The sequence below is a fragment of the Tenrec ecaudatus genome, chromosome 7 (genome assembly GCF_050624435.1).
Source record: "Tenrec ecaudatus isolate mTenEca1 chromosome 7, mTenEca1.hap1, whole genome shotgun sequence".
NCBI lineage: Eukaryota > Metazoa > Chordata > Mammalia > Afrosoricida > Tenrecidae > Tenrec > Tenrec ecaudatus.
Window position 1 is genome coordinate 76,022,743 of NC_134536.1, and position 25,491 is coordinate 76,048,233.

Consider the following 25,491-nt stretch of genomic DNA (forward strand, 5'->3'; position numbering starts at 1 on the left):
CCATTGTTCCTATGCCTGCCTTGTCGTTGCTGCAGCCACTGGGTCAGTCCATCTCACGAGGGCCTTCCTCTTTCTCGCTGCCCTCCACTTCGCCGCACATGGTGGCCTCTTCTAGGAACTGCTGCTCTCTCCTGACAGGATGTCCAGCGTGTGGCGGACCAGTCTTGCCACGCTCGCCTCTAAAGAGCACCGTGGTTAGCTTCTACTCTTGGAACCTCAGTGTTCTGCAGTCATGTTTCTGTTAACAGCTAGAAATGTCGAGGTTTTCAGTTGGATGAAGCAAAGGAGAATAGCAAATGATGAATCACAATTTGGAGCAGTATATTGCTTTCATGGATTATTTTATGGGGACAAGTAACTTGTTAACTGTTTATTGTTGTCTATGATGTGAAAATGAGTGTGCTTGTTTTGGGCAGGCATTTTGTATGCTAGCACTATTCCTGTATGGTTTTCTAAACACAGAAAAGACTTTAATTTGAAATACCACACTAGGCCAGATGTACTTATTTTCCTCTTGTTATAATTCATGACCGACACCTCTCAGTTGAAAATGGTTTAAAAAATTATTTTCATGTCTACATTGTAAGTAAAATCACTTGTCATACTAATGTTGCAAAATGCAGACCTTCATTCTGAAGCTGCCTGTTTCTCATTTAGATCTGACATATTAAAAAGCATATAATTAATGGTTGACATTAGTAATTAACATTAACTTTATGGTGCTTAATATGCCATCATTCATCCATCAAATAACCGAGATGCATAATGTGTTGGCATAAAGGTTTCAATTATGTAAAGTTGCCCTCAGTTTTCATATTGTACAAAATTTGAAAAAGCCCAAAATGTATCCAAAGAAGGTTTCCCTAAGCATTTGTTGGATGTTAACTGTGTTTTTATTTCTTTTTAGGAGTATGCATCAACAATTGTGTCAGGAACTTCAAGCGGAGAGTGTGGAGTTAATTGTACAGTCTTCATTATCAGCTAAAGAACGCCACCTAGCTGCTGTTGCTAATGCTCTGTGGAGACACTTCTTTTCATTTTTGAAGAGCCAGAGAATGTCGCAGATCGTGCCACTTTCACAACTGGCAGATGCAGCTGCAGGTAGCATAGTGGCTAATGTACTGTTCAGTAACTGTTTCTGATGACTCTCTATGTCATTGTCACCTCTCCTTGCCTGGTAGCAAATTCTTGTTTTAAAGGGCTAATATAATAAACATTTTAACAACCAGAGCTATCAAAAGGGTAATCTGTTTCTTCATTATAGCTCTTTGGCTATCTTCTTGTTTTCCTAACAAAAGCAAAAAAATTACATGATTTTGTGCTAGAAAGAAAAAATACAGTTCAGCTTTAAAAATACTGACTGTATATATACTTCAAATAAGGTTTCTTATGGGTATAAATTTAGAAAGTAAAGTTTCATTTGAATATTCCGGTTCACTTAGCTTATTTTTAAGCTGTATGAGCATATATTGAGGTATACAATCAAGTTTTTGGCTAAATTGCAAAAGAATATAACATGATCATCACATCAACACCCAGAGGATGAGATCAGAATGACATTGCATATAGAGTGTTCGTGTTCTGACTCATGCTTTACTCTATTTTAAGATACAATTTTACTTAATTTGATTATTGACCTAAGGATATATCCGTAGGCTTTCAAAGCACAAACTCACTACCGTCAAGTCAATTCTGTCTTATAGCAGCCCTCTGACAGAGTAGAACTGCTCCGTGGCTTTCAGAGACTTTAAATCTTTCGGGGAGCAGGCAGCCTCATATTTTTCCCATGGAACAGCTGGAGAGTTCCAACTGCTGACCTTGTGGCTACCAGTTTACTGTGTAGACCACTATGCCATCAATTTTAGGTGACTTTGAATACTCCGACATTGTAGGCAAGAGTTTGAATGTAGGTGCATTAAATATATATGCCATTTCCTGAGAAGAGGTTGTGTTAGGCAGGGTTCCATAGAGAAACAAAACCAGGACATTTATGATTATACATATATGAGGCTAAGTTTATACAGCAAGAAGGACTATAACATCTAATTGGTCCACACAGCAGTACAGAGGGTTCAATTTAACTCACTTCCTTGGAGCAGTTAATATACTGGAAGTCCTTCAACTCATATTGGCTGCAGGGTCCAAGGTCAAGGAAGCAGACAGCAGAGTCTTCCCTCAAGCAAGGCAGGCAGAATCTGCCCGCAGACAGCAGAGGGGTCAGCAATAGCCAGTCGCACAGGAGCTTAGTGAAGCAGACCTGTTGGCGATTTCGAGCTCAAGCAACGCATGGGGACAGGATCTACCAGCCTCAAGCTCCAGTGATGCACGAACCAGCAGCGTGGTGAAGCAGATCTCGAAGGAGCATCAAGCTCTAGCAACACGATCTAGGGGTTGGCATGGCCCACAGGTAGTGTAGCACACAGGTTTAGGCAAGGAACTAACTAAAGCAGCAGCACACTGGTCTCATCACCAGGGAGCAAGAGAGAGATGGGAGGCCAGCAGTCTTCATTCATTCATTTCGATCACCCTCCAATGAAGCTGCGACCTGAGCAGACTCCGCCCACGTATTCCTCTTGGCCTAGTTGGCACAATAAACCTAACTCACCGAGGTCAGTATCTTTCTCAAAGTAGTGATTTCCAGAAAAATGTTAACTCAGAATAGTAGAAATCAAACATGGTGACTCCTTGAATTTGGATGCACCTCAGGGTCAACAGTAGTTCAGAGTAGCAGCTCCTCAGGAGAAAGGTGACACTGTGGACTTTTGTATAGAGTTAGTCTCAGAAACTCTCCGAGTCACTGCTGCTTTGTTCACATCGGAATGAACTCGGTGGCAGTGAGGTTGGTTTGGGTGCGGTACATGGGGAGCCCTTGCTCCTCGGTAGTCTGAGTATTTGGCTGATGACTGCCGGCTGCTCTGAGGGAGAAAGGTCTGGCAGCGTGCTTCTGTAAAGATCTGCAGCCTTGGGAACCCTCCAGGACTGCTGTCCTGTGTCCTGGTGTAGCTTTCTATTGGAATCCCCGGGACAACATGGAGTTTGGTGTTAGGGTAGTGCACTTGAGATGCTGGGCCGTGTGAACAGTTAAGTATTTAATGCTAACAGAAACATGGGTCACTCAAAAGTCCCAGAGTGGTGGTGAAAGACAGACCTGGCCATTTGCTTCCCAAAAGTCACAGCCTCACCACCCTGAGAATTAATTCTGCTCTGTTTCACACTGAGGTCACCGTGGGGAAGCTATTCATTTGCTAACAACCAGCAACAGCAACATATCTAAATGTAGAGCTTAGATTTATTTTCTCCTGGTGTGAATGAGGAAAGTTGAGCTAAAAGCACCACGTAAAATGTCCGAAGAGCCAAGGTTTTCGAAGATCTTAGATTCGAGTCCACTGACCTGTTCCTATGCAGATGGCTCTGATTGAAGGTAACCTCATAGGACAGAGTAGAACTGCTCCTGAAGGCTCTCTGATTCTCTTGGTTACAGATGACCACATCTGTCTCCTGTGGAGCAGCTGCTGATTCCAAACCAATGACCTTATGTCTAGCAGCTGAGCACTTACTCACTGTGTTACCAGGGTTCCTTTGAATCTGGGAGCACGCCTCAATAACCAAGACTGTATACAGTAGTAGATTGACAAATCATGGCAGGGTGGCAGCTTTTCAAGGACTCTAGTGTTTGAGAAGATAAATATTGATTTACCAAAAAAGCAGTGACCGTTTAACAAAGCGGTCTTTATTAATTAGGCTGTGTTACTTATTTATTTTTCCTTCATCCTAACTCCCAAACACCACAGATAGCTCCTCAGTTTGGCCAGTGCTGTCTTAGGCACTGACAGTAGATTATCTATAAATAGTAATGCAAAATGTACGGGCTTGGGGCTTGTTTTGAAATAGCCGTGATCATTTTATTTAAGAAACCCTCGGGACACCTGTGTTTACTGGCCCTGAGGATACACTAGTGTACAAAAGGAGAGGAATGCCTGTGTGCGTGAGTGTTATCTTCGGTGTGGGGGATGAGAGACACGAAACAGGTCAAATGCATGGTCAGTTGTTCTATGTGCAGTGGAGATCATTGGAAACAGGGAAGAGGATGAAATTAGAGAAGCCAGGGGCAAGGTGTAGTTCTGAATAGAGTGATGTTTAGGTAGAGGCTTCTCCCATGGAGTAGCACTGGAGCAGAGGTCTGAAGCGGTTGAGAGACCAAGCACTATGGAGAGCAGTGGGTCTCAACCTGCCTCATGCCGTGACCCTTTCATACAGTTCCTCGTGTTGTGGTGTCCCCCAACTATAAAATTATTTTCGTGGCTACTTCGTAACCGTCATTTTGCTACTCTTATGACTCATAATGTAAATATCTGATATGCAGGATATATTTTGATTGTTACAAATTGAACATAATTAAAGCATATTGATGAATCACAAAACTATGTAATTACATATTGTGAAATACTTAGTTTTTATCATTTTATTAGGGACTGAAATATTTCTCATGACAAATAAATATAATTTTGTCTTGAAGCATGGTGTGGCATGGGCAACAGTCTTCTCGCCCGGTACTCGTCTGTGGGCGTATCTGCATGTGGGCAGATCCGCCTGGAGACGGAGAGAGGAGCAGTGTCTCGGGTCCTAAGACCATCGGAAATATGTGTTTTCCCATGGTCGTAGGTGACCCCTGTGAGAGGGTTGTTCAACCCCCCCCCCCCCCCCCCCCCCCCGCAAAGGGGTCATTTCCCACAGGTTGAGAAGTGCTGATGTAGAGGATGCTGACAGGAAATTGCCTGATGTGTCCATCAGAATAAGTATCCGGAGGCCATAATGACCCATGGAATGAGAAAAGGAGAGAGTGCTCGCATATGTGGCCAGAAGAGAATGGAGAACGAGTCATCGGGCCAGTTTATAAGCAGTTGTAGGATTTTGCTTTACTCTGAGATAGAAGCTCTGCAGAAGATCTGAGCAGAGGGGTGGTTACGGTCCCTGTGACTTGCGAGGTTGAGCATAGACTAGAGGCAGGTGAGGGCAATTAGGAATCTATTATAGCAGTCTAGAAATGAGTGTCTTGGGCTCATCAGTAGCAGTGGTGGTAAGGTGTACGCAGAAACACGATCTAAAGGTAGAGAAGGTCTTTTGAAAGGAGGGATGGCAGAATTTGCTGAGCGGGTGAGGTCTGGTGAGCAGAATAGATGAAGAGGGCAGCTGGGTGACCCCAGTCGGGGGTTTCAGCAGTTAAAGACGGAGGTCATCGCTGAGGTAGGAAAGATTGCAGTAGGAGCAGATTTTACAAGGAAAGGCTAGCAGTTTGGTTTGGGACATAATTTTTTAAATACCCAAGTAGAGAAATAGGCCCTTGGATACTGATACTGTACAGTAAAGAGGTCAGGTTCAAGCTTGAAATTTAAATTTGGAACCTGTCCACATAGATGTCCTGCTCAAAGCCATGAAACTGGATGGGGTCCTCGACAATATAAATGAAGACACTTGGTTGACGGGCGTCTAGAAGAAAGCTGATGTTCACACTTGTAGAAGGAGGAGGAACCAGGAACAGAGACTGAAAATGCCAGTGAGAAGAACTAGGAAAGTGTGTTGTTGTTATAATTGTGCACCATGAAGCTGGTTTTGACTCATAGGAACCCCGTGTGGCAGAACAGAGCTGCCACACAGTGTTTTCTTGGCTGTAAACTTTACAAAAATAGATCTTTGTCTTTTGCAGAGCTATTGGGTGGATTTAAACTACAAGCCTTTCAATTAAGTAGCCAAGTGTTTAATTGTTCTAGCCCCATGGCACTGTGGAAACCAAGTGGCAGAGCATTTTACAGAATGGGAAGTAATTTAGTTTCTGCTAATAGGTCAATTACAGTGAGGCAAAGAAAGGCCTAACTGAAGTTAGTTCAAGAGAAACTTTGAAAAGAATTGTAGGCTGCAAACACAGAGCCTTTAAACAGTGTTGCCACATAAAGAAGAAAGATGGGGAAATTAGAAAAAGTTGGGTCAGAGTATAAATTTTGACTTTCTTGGTTTTTAGGGACATGTGAACAATATTTATAAATCAGAATGTCTATCATTCTGATAGGATTGATCCAGGGTGAGGGAAGATTTTAAGAAATCAGAGATTCTGTGTGTTTTTAATCCTAGAAAAGATGGGATGTTGTTAAAAAAAAAAAAAAAAGATAGCCTCAATTCATCTATAGAAGCCAGAAAGAAAGCTGAGTGAATGGGCCCAGATGGAGCCAGCTGAGTATTTGTGGTGCAAACTTGTGGTGGTTGTCATTTCTCTGTGAAGAAGTTCAGTACCGCCTTTAGCTGAATGTAAGGCTGAAAGAGGAGGTGCTGACTGTGGAGAGAGGAGAGCAGCTATTTTAGCAGTCCTCGAGAAGAGGAAGACTGAATGAACTGAGGCCATGTAGTAGGAACGCGGGCCAGCTCCAAGAACGCTCCTGAAGTTTGTGCTCGTGAATCTGAATCAAGGCCAGCTGTTTACATGCTGCTGGACTATGTGAAGAAGAACGTGGCATCAAGATTTGAGGAAGATTCATTAACAACCTGTTGTATGTGAGTGATACAGTTTTGCTTGCTGAAAACAAAGAGGACTGGAAGCATTCACTGATGAGTAAATCCTCAACAGGAAGCAGAGTTCTCCCAGTGGGGACAATCAGCAGCACTGCGATAAATGGAGACAATCCCTGCAATTGGCAAGAATTTCATTTTACTTAGATTCACAATCCAAGTTCGTGGAAGCAGCAGTCAAGGAATCAAAGGTTGGATTGATGGCATTGGGCAAATCGAGCAGGGTTGGGCTGTGTGTCTTTCTATTGCATGGAATTGCTGTGAGTCTGAACCAACTTGATGGCATGTAACAAAACAGCAACAGCAAATTGACAGTGCCAAATGCACAACTTATCGACGAGCATAAGATAGTTTGCATGGAGTTGGTGAACTAGGAAATGACAAAATAAAGTCAATTTGTTTAGCACGGTTAGTCAAGGCAGGCTTATTCCTAGACTCAGTGGATTTTGAAGGAGGTGGGCGCAGTTGCTTGTAGGAGAGCACTCTTTAATGAAGAGAATGCCCGTGTCTGAGGCAAGAGTGAGCAGCGGGGCAGGTGACAAGCAAAACTGAGCGTACTCGGAGAAGAGTGAATGCTCTCTTGAAAGAGAGAAGCAGAGCAGCAAAAACGCCAGGCTTGGGAGGGAGTCATCATAGACTCATAATGATAATCCTATGATAGATCATTCTAGACCTTTTCTTGGAGAATTAGGTGATGCTACAGAAATTTCTTTGACAAGATGAATTCAGTTTTCAGAATTTGTTCTACATTTCTAAATGTGACATTATGTTATTTAAAACTGTTTTTATTCCATCATATGGATACAATTTTGAGAAAGAAAAAAGTGAAAAATGTTTTCCCATCATCAAATAAGCTTCTCTCATTTTTAATCTAGATTTTACTTTATTAGCAATGGACATGCCCAGCACAGCTCCCTCGGATCTTCAGCCTCAGCCAGTTATAGCAATACTTCGACTTTTTGGTTGGGATGACATCATCTGGCCCCAAGTTGTAGCAAGATATTTAAATCATGTCCTACAAAATAGGTAAGTGTTTTTGTTTCAGGAATGCACATTACTGTCACAGAGGGCCAGAAGAACAAACAGATTTGTCTTGAAAGAAATGTAGCCAAATACTCTTTACAAGAGAAAAAAGTTAGGCTTGACCTCACATACTCTGCACAGATCAGTAGGGACCCTTTACTGAGCATACTTGAAAACTAGAGGTTCACCCCACAAAGAAGACCCTTTAGGGGATGGGTTGACACAGTGACTGAAAAATAAACTGCAACAATTGTAAGGATGGTGCAGGACTGGGCAGTGTTCCCTTATGCTGTCTATAGGGTCGCTCTAAGTCAGTACTGACTCAACAGCACCTATAGCCACAGCAGTAATATAAGCCCATGATAGATCAGTACTGTAGGAAAGTAAGAACCATTACAAATGAGAATTCCACTGTACTACGTATATTTCTCACTATCGCTGGTTTTCTTTTTGTTTGAAAATAGCAGCACTTGGACACTACTAGTAGTATGAAAGTAGTGTGAACGTTTATGAAAGCTAACTTGTTTTTTAAGTGTTGCTGATTAAGGCCTTTCTCAGAAATTTTTGCATGACTGCCCTCATGTCTTCTAAAAATGCCTTTTCTACACTAAGCATTATAAAAAATTATACAGCTAATATTGTAACACACACATTGGTATTGTGGTTTTAAACTTACTGGTAACTATTCTCTTTGACAAGGTGTCTGTGGCACTGTGGGTTAGGCATTGGGCTACTGGCTTCAAGGCCCATGGTTCAAACCCACCAGCCACTGCATTAGAAAGATGGGGCTGTCTGCTCCCTTACCAAGATTTATAAGTCTTGGAAACCCTAAGGAGGTATATCACTGTGAGTCAGAATCATTTTGATGGCTCTGAGTTTTGTTTTTCATTTCCTTTGGCAACTAGATCTTTATATTTTAACTCTTAACTTGTGTGATCATGCGCATGGCACAGTACTGCTGAGAACTGAACCTTGGTTTTCCTCAGCCACAATTGTCTCCTGCCACATTACACAAGAGATTTGCATAACCTCAAAAGGAAAAAAAATCTACAAGAAAAATGTAAAATAGAAATTGTGTGTCGTGGTCAAGAAGATTTAAATAAGGATATCTAAGTAAGGGAAATATAGTAAATACACAAATCTAAGGCTAATTCGTTCTTGTCTGCACTACCAATCTTTGAATGTGGAAGATACAATTGCTGAGGTAGTTCTTATAAGAAAGCTTAATAAGTCAAGTCATTCAGTACCTGTTTACTCCTTGGGTAAATAAAGTTCACTTTCAATTACATTAAAGATTTTTCTAGCTTGAGAATTCTATAATGAGGAGATTTACATTATTACAATTGGGTTGAAGTAGTTTAAAATAATTTATTTTTGAAATAATGCTAGTCATAGGCTTTCTACTCCTGGAAAGAGGTGCTGTCTCAGAAGCTCACAAAGGCAGGTGTGCCCTGCCCTTTATGGCTGCTGTGAGTTGGATTTAACTTGTTAGCAGGGAGTTTGTTGGGGTTTTCCTTGAGTATAATTAATAATTGAAGAAAGTGAAATTCAGTGGTGTTCATAAGTAATTTTGCTAAGCTTATGTAGGCATAAATGGTCATTCTGAGTTCTTTCATGTCAGTGGTAGATTTGGTTACATTCAGAGGAGCTAAGATGTAATGCTTAAGGACTTAGCTATGAACTAGAAGGTTGGCAGTTCAGACCCACTTTAGCAGCTTCATAGCAGAAAGTCTTGGCTATATGCTCCATGAATGTTACAGCTTAGAAGACTCTAGGGGGCGGCTCCCCTATTTGACATGAGTCACTAAGTTTGAAATTGACTGGACAGCACCTAACAACAACCACAGCATATTCAAAGACTTTAAAAGTAACATTTTTAGAATTATTTCATAAATGTAATTTCTGGAGCCCGGGTGGTGGAGGGAGTTAAATGTTGGACAACTGCTTGAAAAGACAGCAGTTCAAACCCCCAACTGCCCTGCAGGAGAAAGATGAGGCTGTCTGCATTCTTCAAAATTCGCAGTGTGAAAACCCTCTGGAGCAGTTCTAGTCGATACAGTCATGACGAGCCAGAATGCGCCTGACGGCAACAGGTGTATATGATTGCTAACCAGGTGTCCTGGAATTTGCGTGAACGCTTTTTAATAATGAAATCTTTTTCTGTATATCTGTGGTGTTCATTTTCAACAATGCGTGCCTGCATTGTGCTTGTCTGAAAAATAAATGAAACTTAGGAGTGAGGGATGTTGGACTAATTTTCTTATAAATTTCTACTTGGGGATGTATTACTGTATATATGTCTAATGATCTTCCATTTATTTTTACAGCCTGTTATGTGACATGTTCTCTCATTCAGACTGTGTGTCTTTTCAAGCCTTCACTATAAGATCATGGATCCGTTGTGTTTTGCAAATGTATATAAACAATTTCTCTGTGCCTGATGATGTGTTCATTGATGGAAATCCTGAGCAAGAAGTAGGTGAGTGTTCTTGGGTTTGGTTTTCTGGTAAGTTGGAGGGGGTGCCTTTGAAGGTTTAAAGAGCCCCCGTAACGCTGTGGGTGACACTGAGCACCAGTAACTCCCCGGTTCAACCCCGCCAGCCTCTGGCTAGGGAAAAGGCGGAGCTGTCTGCTGCTGTACATCTTCCTTGTCAGGAAACCCTGTGTGGCTGCTGAGGGGAAAATCCACTCAATGGAAGTGCATCTTCTTCTTTGTGACACTTTTCCCATTCTGTGTGGTCACCTTGTGTTTAAATTGTCTTACACAAATTAATAGAAAATGTGTGAAGTAAATTTATAATTAGGCATGAATGTAAGCGGGTGTTTTTTTTCCTTTTGCAACCCATTTCTTTTCCTATTTTCCTGTCCCGGGATGAGATGCATTTCTCTCTTGTAAAGAAAAAGGAACTTGTCTCCTTGGAAGCAAAGAACCCAAACTTGCTCCTGCGATGACAAGCTGCTTTTCACCCCGGAAAAAACACAAAATAAGTAGAACTTGGAAATGAATAGCCAGGCATCACACTGTGATCACTCTAAAGAGAATAAATAAAATTTAAAAATAAGAAAATAAATAAATAGAATAAATAATCCCATTGTGAAATTTGCCCTTTTTTATGCTCTACTCTTATTCACTGAGTGATATTTGTACTTAATAATTTTTCATTGTTATGCATGCAGTCTGGTTGTCTATACACTATAGTTTATGGCCATTTTTTAAGTTGCATAAATGCTATACTGGAAAATGTCCAAATTTATTTTGAAAACTTATATCAATTGACTACATGAATAACATTTGGGGCTAACAGAGTACACTTTTATTTAGTTCTGTTTTCCATGAAACTTTTGCTTAGTAGGGGAAAGTTAATTCACAGTCTTTGAGGTTTATGGGAATTTAATTTTAAAAGAATTCATGTCATAAATGAAGAATGGACCTTCCCTGTTTTTTCATCTCTATATGTGTGTATATATGTATGCATATATGTGTCTATGTAGATGTGTGTACACGAAGGGATAGAAAAATGAGATGGAAGGAGAATGGACTTTTTCCATAAATATTTTGATCTCTCTCTGTATGTGTGTGTATTTTTAAATTTAATTTTAATTTAACTTTATTTGACTTATTATTTAAAAAAATTTTCTTAACAGAGAGAGAATACATGGAACAGTTGACTGAGCTGACAAGGTTGCTGTTTAAACTACCAGAAGTAAAGAGCATTTTTTCGGCGGCTCAAGTTGAATATTTAACCATCTCAGAAGACCCTAAAAAAGCACTTGTCCAATTCTTTGAGGTATTTTTTATTTATTAGCATAAATGCCTAGATCATTTACAATTATTGTTTAGAAAAACATAAAGTGTTCCTGAAAAGTTTTTGTATAAAAATGAATTATTTTAAATTGAATCATTACTGGTTGCCTTCCACTATAAAATGCTAGAAGAAGGGAATCTAAGGTGTAGTACAATTTACTCTTAAGGGCAACAAAATTACCTTTAATGGAAAATAATTTTTAAAATACTACATAAGAGCCTTACTGTAGGGTTGATCTAAATTGTAGAATACCCTGTTGCTGAAACTGCTGGATAGCCCTGTCCTTCAGGTAGTTAGGAACTAAATTTCTCTGTATAGTGTCTGGACATAGTTGCAGCCTGTAAATGTCTGACCACCCTGTAGCAAACAATTGTATGGTTAATTTTGGTGTATTCAGCATCAGTGTGTGTATTCAGCCCAGTATTTCTTATGATACTATGGTAAATTCCATTTATGGTGTATATTCTATTTTGTATAATAAATAGCTCCATTCAAATTTTTACTTTTTAATTACTAAGGACATATGAACTTTGTTTTACATCTTAGTCGAAGTGGCTTTCGTGAGCTAAACGTGATTTATTTTTCCACGGAGCATTTGGTGGACACTGTAATGAAAATTGTCATCAATAAGCTTTTTACATAAATGTAGATTTCTCCTTTGATTTCCATTAAAGTAGAATTAGAAATGGCACGTGAATCCTAAAACTTTTGTAATAGTTGTCAATTGGCTTATAAACTATAATTAATTAAGCACCCCTGGTATGCTAGGAACCATATCAGCAGAAAAGAGGGTAGATAGTTTCCAGAGAATCCCCTAATTTGATTCATTTTAATTGATGATTCTTCATCATTCAATAAATTATTATTATTTTCTAAGAAATTTGAATAGCAAAATGTAGTCTTTGACCTTTCACTTCTTTAATTCTATAGACACACATAAAGATTATAGTAATAATAAAACCAAATTCAAACCAACGGCCATCAAGGCAACTAAGACTCATAGTGACCATGTAGGATAGAGTAGATCTGTCCCATAGGACTTCTAAAGCCATAAACTTTTATTGAAGCAAACTGCCACATCCTTTTCCTGCCAAGCAGCTGGTGAGTTCAAACCCCTGACCTCTATGTTTGTAGCTGGGCGCTTTACCTGCTGTGCCACCAGGGCTCCTTACAATAATGACACGAGGCAGTCTATGCTAATGAGCTGCTAAGTCACTCATTTCTGTACAGGCATCTGAGTAGGGAGAGTCAATGTACTGAAAATACATATGTGGTAGTGTAGAGAGGGAGGAATGCTAGCCCGTAAAGATTTCGTCTCAGACACCCACAGGGATACGTGTACCCTGCCTGGAGGGTTGCTCTCAGTTGGAATCCCCTGGGTGGCAGTGAGCTTGGTTGAGTAGTCTGGAGCGGATGCTCGGCTATATCACGAGAAGGCCTGAGTGGGGCCCAGGTCACTGGTTTTCAAAGTGTGTTTCATGGACCATTGGGAGTTATTTCAAGTTTTTCAGCAGATGCTGTGAGATCAGAACTCTATTGGCGGTTACATAAGTAGTGCAAAAGCTTTCGCACAAAGCAACACGGCAGCCCCAAATTGTGCTAGTAGTCATTGTATTTTCCACTGTCGTGCACCCATCAGGAGGGAAGAAAGAAGCCAATTTCACGTAATATCTAATGAAATAGGTGATTATTAATCCTGTTGAAATCTGATCCTTGAATACATGTTTTCTTGACGCCTTGTGGGCAACCTTGGAAAGCAAGCGCGCACTGGTGTGATCGCACTGGTGTGAACCTTTGGGTTGCACGCGGCCCTGGCTTTGTCTGTCTTGACAAACACTGACAAAACGTGATTATTCATACTGGCTATCTGGTGGCACGTTCAAAAAATAAATGGAGGAAAAGCAATTGGCAGCATTTGTTGCCAAAATAGAATTTGAAGTTTATAAAAGCAAGAATTTGGGGAGCTGGTGTAGCTCTCCTCATGGTGCTGGGCACTTAGCAGTACTTCGTGATTTCTTATGAGATTGGTGGTAGCGTTAAAGAACATGATTGTGAACAAAAATGTTAATAATATGATCAAAATGATTAAGATAGCTGATGTAGGTGTTTGCAAAAGCATGCATGCATTAAGAGATCCATTCAAAGTCAAAGATTGAAAACGTCATTTATTGTAACAGAACAAAGTGTTTATTGGCATGTTTTGGATTCCATATTATCACCAATATTCAAGAAATACAACTTCTCAAGTTTGGGTGTAACATCAAAAAAGAATACCACACTTACCTACAGAAGCTATTTAAATATTTTCTCCTCTTCCAAGTACATGTATGTGGAAGGCTAGGTTTTCTTCTTCTGCAACATACTGCAACAGATTGTGTGCAAAGCAGGTCTGATAATCCAGCTATTTCCTATTCAGCCAGATATGAATGAGGCTTACAAAAAATGTAAAGAAAATAAAAAGGCCCTCTCCTAACTAATGTTTTTGTAAAATAATTATTCTTCAATAAAAATGTTATCTATGTTAGCATGTCATTTTTATGATTTCTTTTTTAAATGGTTTTTAAAAAGATTAAAATATTTATTTTTAGCCATTAGCTCTGGAAGAGTATCAATTTTTCACTGTAGAGAAGGGATTTAAGATGAAAAGTTTGAGAATTTCTGGTGTAGGGAAAGAAGTATGAAGAACCAAGGGCAGAGAACTATTCGACTTGTTATTTTCACCTACCCACCTCAAGTTTGTTAGGCATATATTCCTTATGTTTTTATTCATTCCACATTTTATTATCGACATGACCAGCTCTAATAATAAGATGAATAAAAGATTTGGAAGCCTCTCCAGTCATATTAGGCGAGCTCGGCTTCTGCTCGACTGTAGCCGTTCACTCCCACGACCACACCATCAACCAACGGGGCCATCACTGGGAACAGCGGGCAGCGTTTTGCCTGCCACCACTTGGCCCTCCAGCTCTCTGAACAGCCTGGTTGTGAACGTCTGCCTTTTCAAACACGTCTTTTTCGCTAAGTGCAGCATCCTCTTACGGCCTATTTAATTTGTCCTCTGGAGGGCTTCGTTTCCACTGCTCTGACTGTGTCTTTTGGTCCTCCTCAGCCTTGCTCAGTGCAAGTACCCCGCTTTTTCTCCTTTTTCCCTGCTGAGAGCTATAGAAACAATAGGTAAATTGGTCTTTGAAATTTATTGCAAGTCCCCCCAAATTATTTGCAAACATAGCATCTCCTCAAACCTCTAGCCTGGTCTTCTCTTGCTTCCTTATTTAGCATGTCACCTCTTCTTGCTGATCACTACCTCATCTCAATTTATTTCCTTTCCTATCCCCTGACCTCATTATTCTTTGATAGACTCACTTCACAGCTCTCTCCCCTTCACACACCTCCTTTTTGCCCTTCTCTGTTCCTCCCCACGTTTCTATCCCTGTCCCCGCAGCCTCATCACTTTTGTCTGCTTGTGTGGTTTGCCTCCAAGTAGTCAAAGTAACTCATAAAGAAAATTAATTCTGAAGGGGAAGATCAATCACATTACAGAGCTGAACTAAAAGGTCTTCCTTGTAGGAGTTTGGTAACCTTACTCGTAGGTTTTCCCATGGGGATTTGGGGGGTTTACATTCCAACAACAATCTAGAAGTATGGGGAGCCAGGCCATTTGGAAGTCTTAATCTGATTTGTTTATAAGCTTCTCATGTCGTCAGTGCTCTGTTTCTTTTCGGTAGTACTTTTCTAAATCACTCCTCCTTAATATTGAAAGCTGATTTTCTTTTAACTATCCTTTTTATTATAAAAGGCAGGGCTTTTTATTTTATTGTACGGAAACCTTTATTGGCAAAGAATGAAGACGTGTAAGAAAATGTGTGTGTGTGTGTGTGTGTGCGCGCGCGCGCGCGTGGGTGTATGTGTGTAAGAAGAGGGAGAAAGTATCTTTATTTTGCAAAATCTGTTGTGTTAAGTTTGGAAAGCTAAACCCTGTTTCCCTTTATTTATAGGCTGTTGGTATAACTTACAGGAACCTGCAGACACTGTCTGATAAATCTGCCATGGTCACAAAATCCTTAGAATACCTTGGTGAAGTATTAAAATATATCAAACCCTACTTGGGGAAAAAAAAATCCAGTGCTGGCCTGCAGCTGACTTATGGGATGATGGGTAAGTATTCCTGACATCATTTTGCTTATAACACCTCTTAGGTTGAACCTACAAGATCATGGTGTGGAAGTGGCTGAAGAACCATGCTGATCTGTCACCACTATTTATTCAGCTCCTAAGAAGAGTTTCAAGTGACTTACTTGGAAATAATTCACACTTTCAACTTTTTCTCTGCCAAATCCCATCTCCTACATTACTTTTCTTGTTATATTGTGTGTTAATATTTATTATGATCAATATAGGGAAATATGCCAATACCAAGTTGCTGTCAATAGTCTGTTGTAAATCATTCATATTGTGAACATCTGGATAACTAAGATAGACCTTTTCTGTTGCATCCCTGTAGTTTAAGTATTAGAATAAAAATATCAGAGAATCGGCATACTCTTCTGTTTTGTCCTCTGCTCTGTATGAAGGAGATCAGGAGGGATGTACTGCGACGCTGAAGATATTTATGCTTCAATGCTTATTTCTCACAAAACTGTTTTCTCCTTTCAGAAAAAAAAATCCTTTTTTCGTTCTATGCCTGTTGTGTAACAACTGAGTTCATCCAGCTTAAGGAAATCAGTAATTTGAATGTCTTTGTTCGCTGAAACCTTTTTGCTCACCAAAACTAGGGACTAGATAAAGGGAAATGAGAAGAGTGTCCTCGGAAGTTTTTATACATCATTTAAGTTTCTTAGGTGGTTTTTGTTTTTTTATTTCTCTGTGGCCAACACCTTATATCTGTTTCCTTTGACCTTGTGAGCATGTGACTATACCTGATTTGGACTGTCTGAAACCTTTTACCTTTGCTGTGAAAGCTAAAGAAGAATGTGAAAATGTGTAAATATGGGTGATGTAAGTGTAATGAAAGCTATTACAGAAATTCAGCCATCTTAACTTTAGAGAAAACTGTAAATGGGAATTTATTTTAAATTTAATTTAATAAAATGTAAACTAGTGGATATTTTAGCATTTAAGTTTATAAATTATGAGTCTCTGAAAAGTTTTCTCTAGTATGCATTTAGATTTTCGCCAAGCTAAATGTATGGTGTGTTTGTTAAGTATGCCTTTATTTATTTTTTAATTTATTAAACCCACTGCTGTGAAGTTGATTCCGAATCATAGCAACCCTGCACAGGGGATGTGAGGCTGTTAGACATCTTGAAGAGAGCAGACAGCCTTGTCTTTTGCCTACCGAGCAGCTGATGATTTTAACCACTGACCTTGTGGTTAGCAGTCCAGTGCTTACTGATAGTGCCACCCCACCGGGCTTCCTGTGACAGTCTTCTAAAGGACTGCAAGAGCATTTTTGGATTGGTGACTTGTAGACCTGGAAAGGGTGGGTAAAATTCTCCTTATGAAGAATTGAGGGATTTCCTTGTTTTACTCCCTTGTGGATTTTTTTTACTTCCTGGGAGGCGGTTCTGTATTCTCTTTTTATGTCTGAGAGATTAAGAATAGAGTGTACACTCACTCCTTACTTGGTTAATTTCTAAAACATTTACACAAAAATATGTGAAAATGAAGGATGACCATATCCAGTCACAAAATGGAGGCTGGACTCTTTATTACATAGCTAATCACCACACCTCTGAGACTCAGGGCCCAGCCAAGTCAGCATCTCCACCTAACCATAGCCAGCTTAAACCTCAGCATTGTCCGGATGCACATCATTCCTCTCTAACACAGTGGGGTGAAGTAGGTGGTTTACACTGTTGTAAACGCGACAATGTTGTCAAGTAAGAAGGATCCCTGGCGGGACCGTTGGTTTGTGTGGGGCTGTTATTTGTGACACCAGCCGCTCTGCTGGGGAAAGGTGGGACTTTCCACTCCTGTAACGAGTTAAAGTCGGACAAGCCCACAGCAGCAGGTCGGGTCCCCCTGAGTCAGAATTGACTCCTGGCAGTGAGTTTAGTTTTAGAGGTGGACTGCTACAATGGGGTCCATTTATTTATTAGAAATTAAGGATGGCTGACTGAAAAGGTTTAGAACAAAATGGAGATCGAACAATTAAAAGGCTTTGAGAGTTGGAGATTTCATATCCACTTGCGGACGAGAGTAGCCACTGAAACTATGCCTTAGTTACGGTGCCGGTTCCTAACAGGCCTGCCTCTGCGGCTTCCTCGTCCCGTCGTAGGACTGGGGCTGAGAGAGAGGCTCCGAACTCTGATGATGAAAACCCCCTGAAGGCTGAAACAGACTCCAGTCACTCCTGGCCCTGTGGCTTTCTGCTTCTGTGCCTTGCCTTTTGGTCATGCGCTCTGTCTTCTGCCCGCCTGTTTCTGTAATTACAATTCGAGCCATGATCCTTCAGTGAAAAGTCCGAAAGCTTCTCATTCTGAAGTAGACTTGGTCTCCCTCATTGGCCTCCGTCGGCTTCTTTGGGGTGTTTTTTCATCACTTCTCATTGCTGAGTCATGATCGTGGCCATATCTTTTGAGCTTCTTATCCCCTCCTGATGTTGTCCTTTGACTAGAACTACACTGACCGAGTACCTACCAAAACTGGAGTAGTCAATGGGAGAAGTAGATCAAAGAGCTTCTTCAGTGTAGGAGATGGCTTATGCTAAATAAACATTTCTGGGATTTAATCACTTTATTAGCCTACCTAATAGTATGTAATACTTTTTAAATGATCCTAAATGAGAAGAGTTGCTTTCTAAGTGTAACAAATATATTATGATAATCTCTACCTCCTTTCCCGTTTAAACACATAATATGAGGGGGATTTCAAAAAGCTTGTGTAATATTCCATTACCTTTTAATTCTGTTTTTTCATGAACTTTTTGAAACCCCATTGCATAGGTGTGTGTGTGTGTGTGTGTGTGTGTGTGTGTGTGTGTGTACAGAGAGAGAGAGAGATATGAAAGAAGGAACAAGAAGTTTTGCAATGGTTATCTTTAGATGGTGGGATTAGTGCTATATTGCTTTGTTTTTTTAATGTATTTCCCAGGTATCAGTCAATATGTAAAATGTTCATTGTCAAGCAAAAATGGTTTTTCTGTAAAGCAATGGTATATATTTAAATCAGGCCCAAGATTTTTACTTTAAAAACTCCCTCTTCGCATTCCCTGTTTGCATTTTTAACATGCACACAGCAATGTTCTCTACTGAACCTTAAGAAAGCACGGTTTCATATGGCAGTAAAATAAATGTTTCACATCTGCCTTCGGTGAACTCATAAAAACTTGAGGTATTCCAGCAAAGGGTTTGAACCACCGCACCAGATGAAATAAGGATAGATGATGCATTTCGGGTTGGTAGGCCCCTGCTCGGTCTAAGTCATCGCTGTGTGGTACCCGAGAGTGGTGTGGAGCATTCCCAGCGTCAGTGGCGGTGGCAGTTCCTCATTCGGCTGTGAGTGCTGCTAAGTCGGCTCGCCTCCCATTGCTGTCCGACTGCAGCTTTCCACCTGCTGGAGAAACTACAGCAAGACAGCATTATTTAAAATACTGCTAAGTGAACATTGTGTTTCTTTATGATTGATTATTATATTTTCTTTTACAACAGAAGATTAATGTTGCTGTTTGTTGTTCTTGGAAGTGATTATTGGTTAGTTGGTATTTTTAACATACTCTTCTGCAAGCATATTTTTGTTTTCTTTCAGAGCTTGAATTGTTAACTTTTTGTTATGTGGGAATGACAGAATTTTCCAATTTATTACTATTTTTTGCATTTTGTGTTTTTTTTTATTTTTAAAATCAAATGAAATATAACAGTATATGCAGTAGCTGTGTTTTCACTAGGTTATTATGTGGTCTCCTTTTGAATTTGTTTTTTTGGGATAGGGAACCTCAGTAGCCTTAATAAAGCCTAAGGGGAATTATATACCTGCTCTTAGTTGCTTTATTAAACAAAGAGTGTTTGTTTGACAAACTCCTAATATCAAAACACCATCGTTTATTACAAGTAGTAAGGGAGTTCTTTTCTTGTTGTCAAGAACCAAAAGGTAAACTCATGTTGTTGTGTTTGGAGTCCCGGCAGCTCACTAAAACATGAGCTGTTCCGATCCACTCAGATCCACTTCGGAAGAAAGACTTGGCAACCTTAATTCCCAAAAAGTTAGAAACTAGGACTGCTCTTGAAAGGAAAACTAACAAACAATAGCTTCTGAGGCCGCCTGTGTGCAGGCGAGACTTCACGTGATTGGGTCCCTTGGTTTGGAAGTGAGGGGTACAGTTTCATAGGGCATCTCAGTTAATGGGCTAATAATGTGTGCCCTGGCCCTGTTCTCCCTCCTAGTGCTATGTGCAGTGCCTGGCGTCGCGGGAGCTTGCAGGTAGTGTGAGGCACACCAAATGGCCTCTATTTGCCTGGACCAATTGAGGAAGAAGGGGAACTCAGGAAGGAAATGGATTGTGTGACTAATTGCATCCAGGTGCACCTGCCGTCTTTGTTGGGAGACCGGAAGAACTAGATGGTGCCTAGCTACCGTCACAAAACATCTAAAGAAAAACTTCCATAAAAGGGCTATGATTAGAAAGGGGGTAGTTGGAGAACATACTTTGAAATGCCCGTGGAGGCTATGAAACCTCTGAAACATAATGACTTGGGATTGTCTTTAAAACTTAAACAAGAAAATAAGCCTGAAGTCTACGTAAAACCCAAGATTATTTAGCTTAACTAATAAAAAAATCAACTTTTGCCTTGAGCGTTATGCTACTTTAAGTACTATGCATATCAGATCAAAGTTGACAGTCACAGCTTAGGAGACGAGGCGGGCGCCAAGTGCGGCATTAGTTTACATTCACAGGGTGGCACCGTCGGGAAAGACAGGTGAGAACGGCCACGCAGCTCTGCACGCTGATGCGTGTCTCATTGGGTGCGTTCCCAGCAACAAGGGCAACACAGTTTTTGTTTGCCACCCTGTGGAGCAGCTCCACTCTCACACACCTAGACCATCTGTGAATCGGAATCAACCCAGGAGCAACCGGGTGTGTTTGTGTATATTAAGTGGTAGAAAGGAAACGTCCACGTATTCTCCTGCGGGTTTATTTTGTTGTTGCCATTCATTGAGAGGTGTGAAAATTGACGTTTTGGGGAGTTAAATATACTCCAAAATATGCAGCAAATCTAATTTTTTGTTTTAGTTACTCTAATTTTCGTTATAAACTAAATTGAGACCATCTAAACATTTATGTAGATAATAAATGTATAGAGAAACCGAGTCAAGAAAATAAAAATAGAGCAGCGTGATGAGGGTCAGACGAGTGTAGACACAAAAGCACAGTGTACAATCTTACCCTGTTCTGAAGATGGATGGGATATTTGCCCCTGAACTTCCTAGCAGCCAAAGCAAAAAAAAGAAAAATTCATTAATTTCAGCTTTCGATCTATACATTCACATAATGTATCTGTGAGGATGAGTCTATAGCTATATAATTATAGATGTGTGTGTGTGTGTGGTTACATACCATGTGTACTCGTGTATAAACTGAGTTTCCAGCACATTTTTAATGCCGACTTTGTGTAAAATTAGGTGCCTGGGCTGATATTCGGGTCGGCGTATACTCAAGTATACACAGTCCACAAGTACCAGCTGCTTAGGAAAGTTTGCTTCTCTTGGCCAAGTCTCAGGAGAAAGAGGGAGCATTCTGCTCCTGTGAACAGTCTTGGAAACCCGCGGGGGCAGTTCCACCCTGTCCTCCAGGTTCACTCCATGTTGGCATGGACTCCGTGGCAGTGAGTGGGTGAGCGTGGCCCAGAGTGGTGAGAGCTATTGAGAAGTAGAGGTGCCTTCCTTTGTTAACCTAGGTCTTCTGGCTCCTAACCATGTCTTTCCTCCTAGTGTCTGTCTACTTTAACGTGGCCCTGTGCGCTTTCATTCTATGTGGTTTTATTGGATGAACCCATGTTCTGATGAGAAGAAAGCAATAACTGCTGTTTCTGCCTTCCTCTGTTAGGAATTCTGGTTAAATCATGGGCACAGATCTTTGCCACCTCTAAAGCCCAGAAATTACTCTTCCGGATCATAGATTGCTTGCTGCTCCCACATACGGTGTTACAGCAGGAAAAGGAGCTGCCTGCAGCTATGTTGACTGCGATTCAGAAGAGTCTTCCATCGTATCTCCAGGTATAGTAAATGGGACTGCTTAAAGTAAACCTATTTCTTTGAAATTCTGCCTTGAAAACATAGTTTACTAAAGCAGATATCAAAGTTACATGGTAAATTCAAATGGCACTTCCACCTAACAGGCTTTAGATTCTTTTGTGTTTGGTTCTGAAAGCAATATGGCAAAGGTTAAAAGTCTCTGCCCTGAAGGAGTTATGGTCAAGAGGAAGCTGCCCTGCACAGATGCTGAGAGCAGAGACCTCAGCTATCTGCCAGCCTCACCTGTGAAGGAAGACACCAGAGCAGTGGTTCCCAACCTTCCTCAGGCCGCCACCCTTTCATACAGTTCCTCATGTTGTGGTGACCCTCCCAACCACAAAATTATCTTCGTGGCTACTTCGTAACTGTCATTTTGTCACTGTTAAGAATTGGGTGACTCTTGTGGAAGGGTCGTTTGATTACCAAAGGGGTCGTGACCCACAGGTCGAGAACCGCTGCAGTAGAGGCTATTACGTGTCAAGGAAACAGGGTGGGTGGGGGTTGGAAGGAAATTCCTATCGGAGGGAACAGGTACAGTGTATTGACAACAGCAGGAGTGTTAAGAGAATAAGATACACTAGAGGGAACAAATCATTCTGGTGTAAGTGGAGATTTGCTGGGAAAGAATTATGTAATGGGAGGCCTTTACATGCCATGCTAAGAATTTACACCTCTTTCTGCAGGAGGACTGTGGCTGCATTTTGAGCAAAATTTGAGTGATATAATCACGTTTGCATTTTAAAAAGGTGATTCTGGTGGTGTCTAAACTAATTGGGGTGGAGGTTAGATTGAGGGCCCGAGGGGTGTGAGCAAGTAACTTACTGCAATAACCCATACAGTGGCTGAAAGTTTCAAACTTAGAACGTTTTGAACTTAGGCACGTTCAAGAGCTTGAATCAAAAAAAAATTTCTGAGCAACAGGAGGACATGGAATACTTCTGAGATGTCAGAATGATTGACTCATTGGGAGTTTGATAGCTCAAGAGTTAAGCACTTCACTACCAACTGAAAATTTGGTAGTTCAAACCTGCCCGTGGCTCCGTGAGAGAAAGCTGTGGCAGTTTGCTTCCAGGAAGATGTGTAGCCTTCAAAGTCCATTGGGTACATTCCACTCTGTCCTACTGGCTCCTTAGGAGTCACAATCAATTCGACCCCAGTAGGGTTTTTTGTGTGACTTGTGAATGGTGCTGATTTCTGAAATGAACAATTCCCGAGAGGCAGGGGTGAAGGGAAGAATTCATTTCTGAACAGTTTTGGTTTCACATGGTGTAGAATACCTAATGAACTATGTCTAGTAGGCAGTTAGAATGGGGATGGCAACGTGCTTTATTATTCATTAGTGTGTGATACTGAAACTTGGGATTCAAGAAATTTTTTGTCAACTCCCTACCTTTGCAATCATAGAGGCCTTTTCAAGTATCCACTGATGGCTTCATTTTTCTTTGCCTTCATGTGCTCTTCCTTCCCAAACTGAGAACAATACTCACTGCGTGGAGGCCGTCCAACTCTGAGCAGCAACCCATGGGACAAGGCAGAACTGCCTGAGTGGGTTGTGAGACAGTAACTCTTTGCAGACATAGAAAGCCTCATCTTTCCCCCAGGGAGGGAGCAGCTGATGGTTTCAAACTGCTGACCTTGCAGTTAGCAGCCCCGCTTGTAACCCACTGTGCTACTAAGTCTCCTTGCTATTCCTTAAGCAACAGCAAAACAAGAAACTGAGTCAGGGAGGCAGAAATCCATTATTTATTTAGTCAGTTATGTATTTGTTCCAGTTTTGCTGTTTTAGTTACTAGCATTTTATAGCTCTGTACTATTTTTAATTTAAAACAAACTCAGAACTTTTTTCGGAGGTAAATATTTAAAATGGAATGATAGCCAACATTTTTCATTATTTCTCTGGGAAAGCACAGTGTGAATCACAAAGTGCCAAATTGTAAATGAATTTATAGAACATAATTTGTCGCTGTGTTAGTGATAATCTGTATTTAGACTCACGGGATATTTCATAATATTGGCAGGAAAACATTCCTCATTCTCAAGGTATTCACTTAATCATTTAAGTATTAAGTTGTATAATCCATATGAAGGTATTTTGGTAACTGTAAATGGGAGGGATTAAATCTACAGGCTTACAACAAGGCCCTGTGACTTCAGTGTGACCTTGAGGAAACTCATAGCTTCACTAATCCTCAGTCTCCCCAGCTATACAATGGAGATGCAGTAATGCGAATTTACTGAGTTTTCAAGTTTTGAATGAAATAGTAAATAAGGACTATGCGGCCCACTGCCTGGCACATACAATTTTCTAATAAATTACCATTATTCCAAACTTGATCTTCTGAATTTCTCTCCCTCTGTTATATTTCAATCATCACATTTCTTTTTTTTAAATCGTTTTGTTAGGGACTCATACAACTCTTATCACAATCCATACATACATCAGTTGTGTAAAGCACATTTGTACATTCATTGCTCTCATCATTCTTAAGACATTTGCTCTCCACCTAAGCCCCTGGCATCAGCTCCTCATTTTATCCCTCCATTCCCGCTTCCCCTCCCTGATGAACCCTTGATAATTTATAAATTATTATTTTGTCATATCTTGCCCTGTTCGACGTCTCCCTTCACCCACTTTTCTGTTGTCCATCCCCCAGAGAGGAGGTCACATGTAGATCCTTGTAATCAGTTCCCCCTTTCCAACCCACCCTCTCTCTACCCTCCCAGTGTCGCCACCCACACTACTGATCCTGAAGGGATCATCCACCCTGGATTCCCTGCATTTCCAGTTCCTATCTGTACCAGTGTACATCCTCAAGTCTAGCAAGATTTGTAAGGTAGAATTGGGATTATGATAGTGGGGGAAGAGTAAGCATTTAGGAACTAGAGGAAAGTTCTATGTTTCATCGTTGCTACATTGCACTTTGACTGGCTCGTCTCCTCCCTGAGACCTTTCTGTAAGAGGATGTCCAGTGGCCTACAAATGGGTTTTGGGTCTCCATTCTGCACTCTTCCCTCCCCTTCCCCCCCCCACCGATTCACTATGATAAGATTTTTTGTTCTGATGATGCCTGATACCTGATCCCTTCAACACCTCATGATCACACAGACTGGTGTGCTTCTTCCATGTGGGCTTTGTTGCTTCTGAGCTAGATGGCTGCTTGTTTACCTTTGAGTCTTTAAGACCCCAGATGCTATATCTTTTGATATCCGGGCACCATCAACTTTCTTCACCACATTTACTTATTTACCCGCTTTGTCTTCAGCAGTTGTGTCAGGAAGGTGAGCATCATAAAATGCCAATTTAACAGAAGAAAGTATTCTTGCTTTGAGGGAGTACTTGAGTGGAGGCCAAATGTCCTTCTGCTACCTTAATACTAAACCTATAAATATATGCACATAGAGCCCCATCCTCATATATAAATATATTTGTATATGTACATGCGTTTATTTAGACCTCTATAAATGCCCTTTGCCTCCTACCTCTTTCCTCTATTTCCTTTGACTTTCCTCTTGTTCCACTATCATGCTGAGTCTTCATTTGGGTTTCAGTAATTCCTCTTGTTACATTATGCTTGATCATGCCCTATCAGGCCTCCTACACCCTCCTCACCACCAATTTGTATCACTTGTTGTTCCTTGTCCCTGGGTTTGATAACAATGTAAGATTGTTAGCATAAATTGTGTTGTCTTATTCAGACCAATATTCTACATAATATACTTTGTACTTTACAGTGTATGTTATAACATCATAATTACATTGATAAGTGGTTGATGAGTGTGGATAAAAGTTACTGAGTACAAAAGGGAAAATTTTTTTTCTAATATATAACATGTGTCATCTTCCTAACAACGTACTTCACCTCTACTTCCCTAT

At 40.7% G+C, this 25,491-nt stretch overlaps 1 protein-coding gene across 1 annotated transcript in view; it reads left to right on the forward strand.

The window, feature by feature from the left end:
• Positions 1-25,491, forward strand: part of MMS22L (MMS22 like, DNA repair protein) — a 131,706-nt gene that overhangs the window by 93,951 nt on the left and 12,264 nt on the right. The window contains exons 15-20 of the mRNA XM_075554749.1: positions 908-1,101; positions 7,434-7,584; positions 9,909-10,060; positions 11,227-11,369; positions 15,383-15,542; positions 21,430-21,599. Of these exons, the coding sequence (XP_075410864.1) occupies positions 908-1,101; positions 7,434-7,584; positions 9,909-10,060; positions 11,227-11,369; positions 15,383-15,542; positions 21,430-21,599 (970 nt within the window). The remainder of the gene's footprint in view (positions 1-907; positions 1,102-7,433; positions 7,585-9,908; positions 10,061-11,226; positions 11,370-15,382; positions 15,543-21,429; positions 21,600-25,491) is intronic.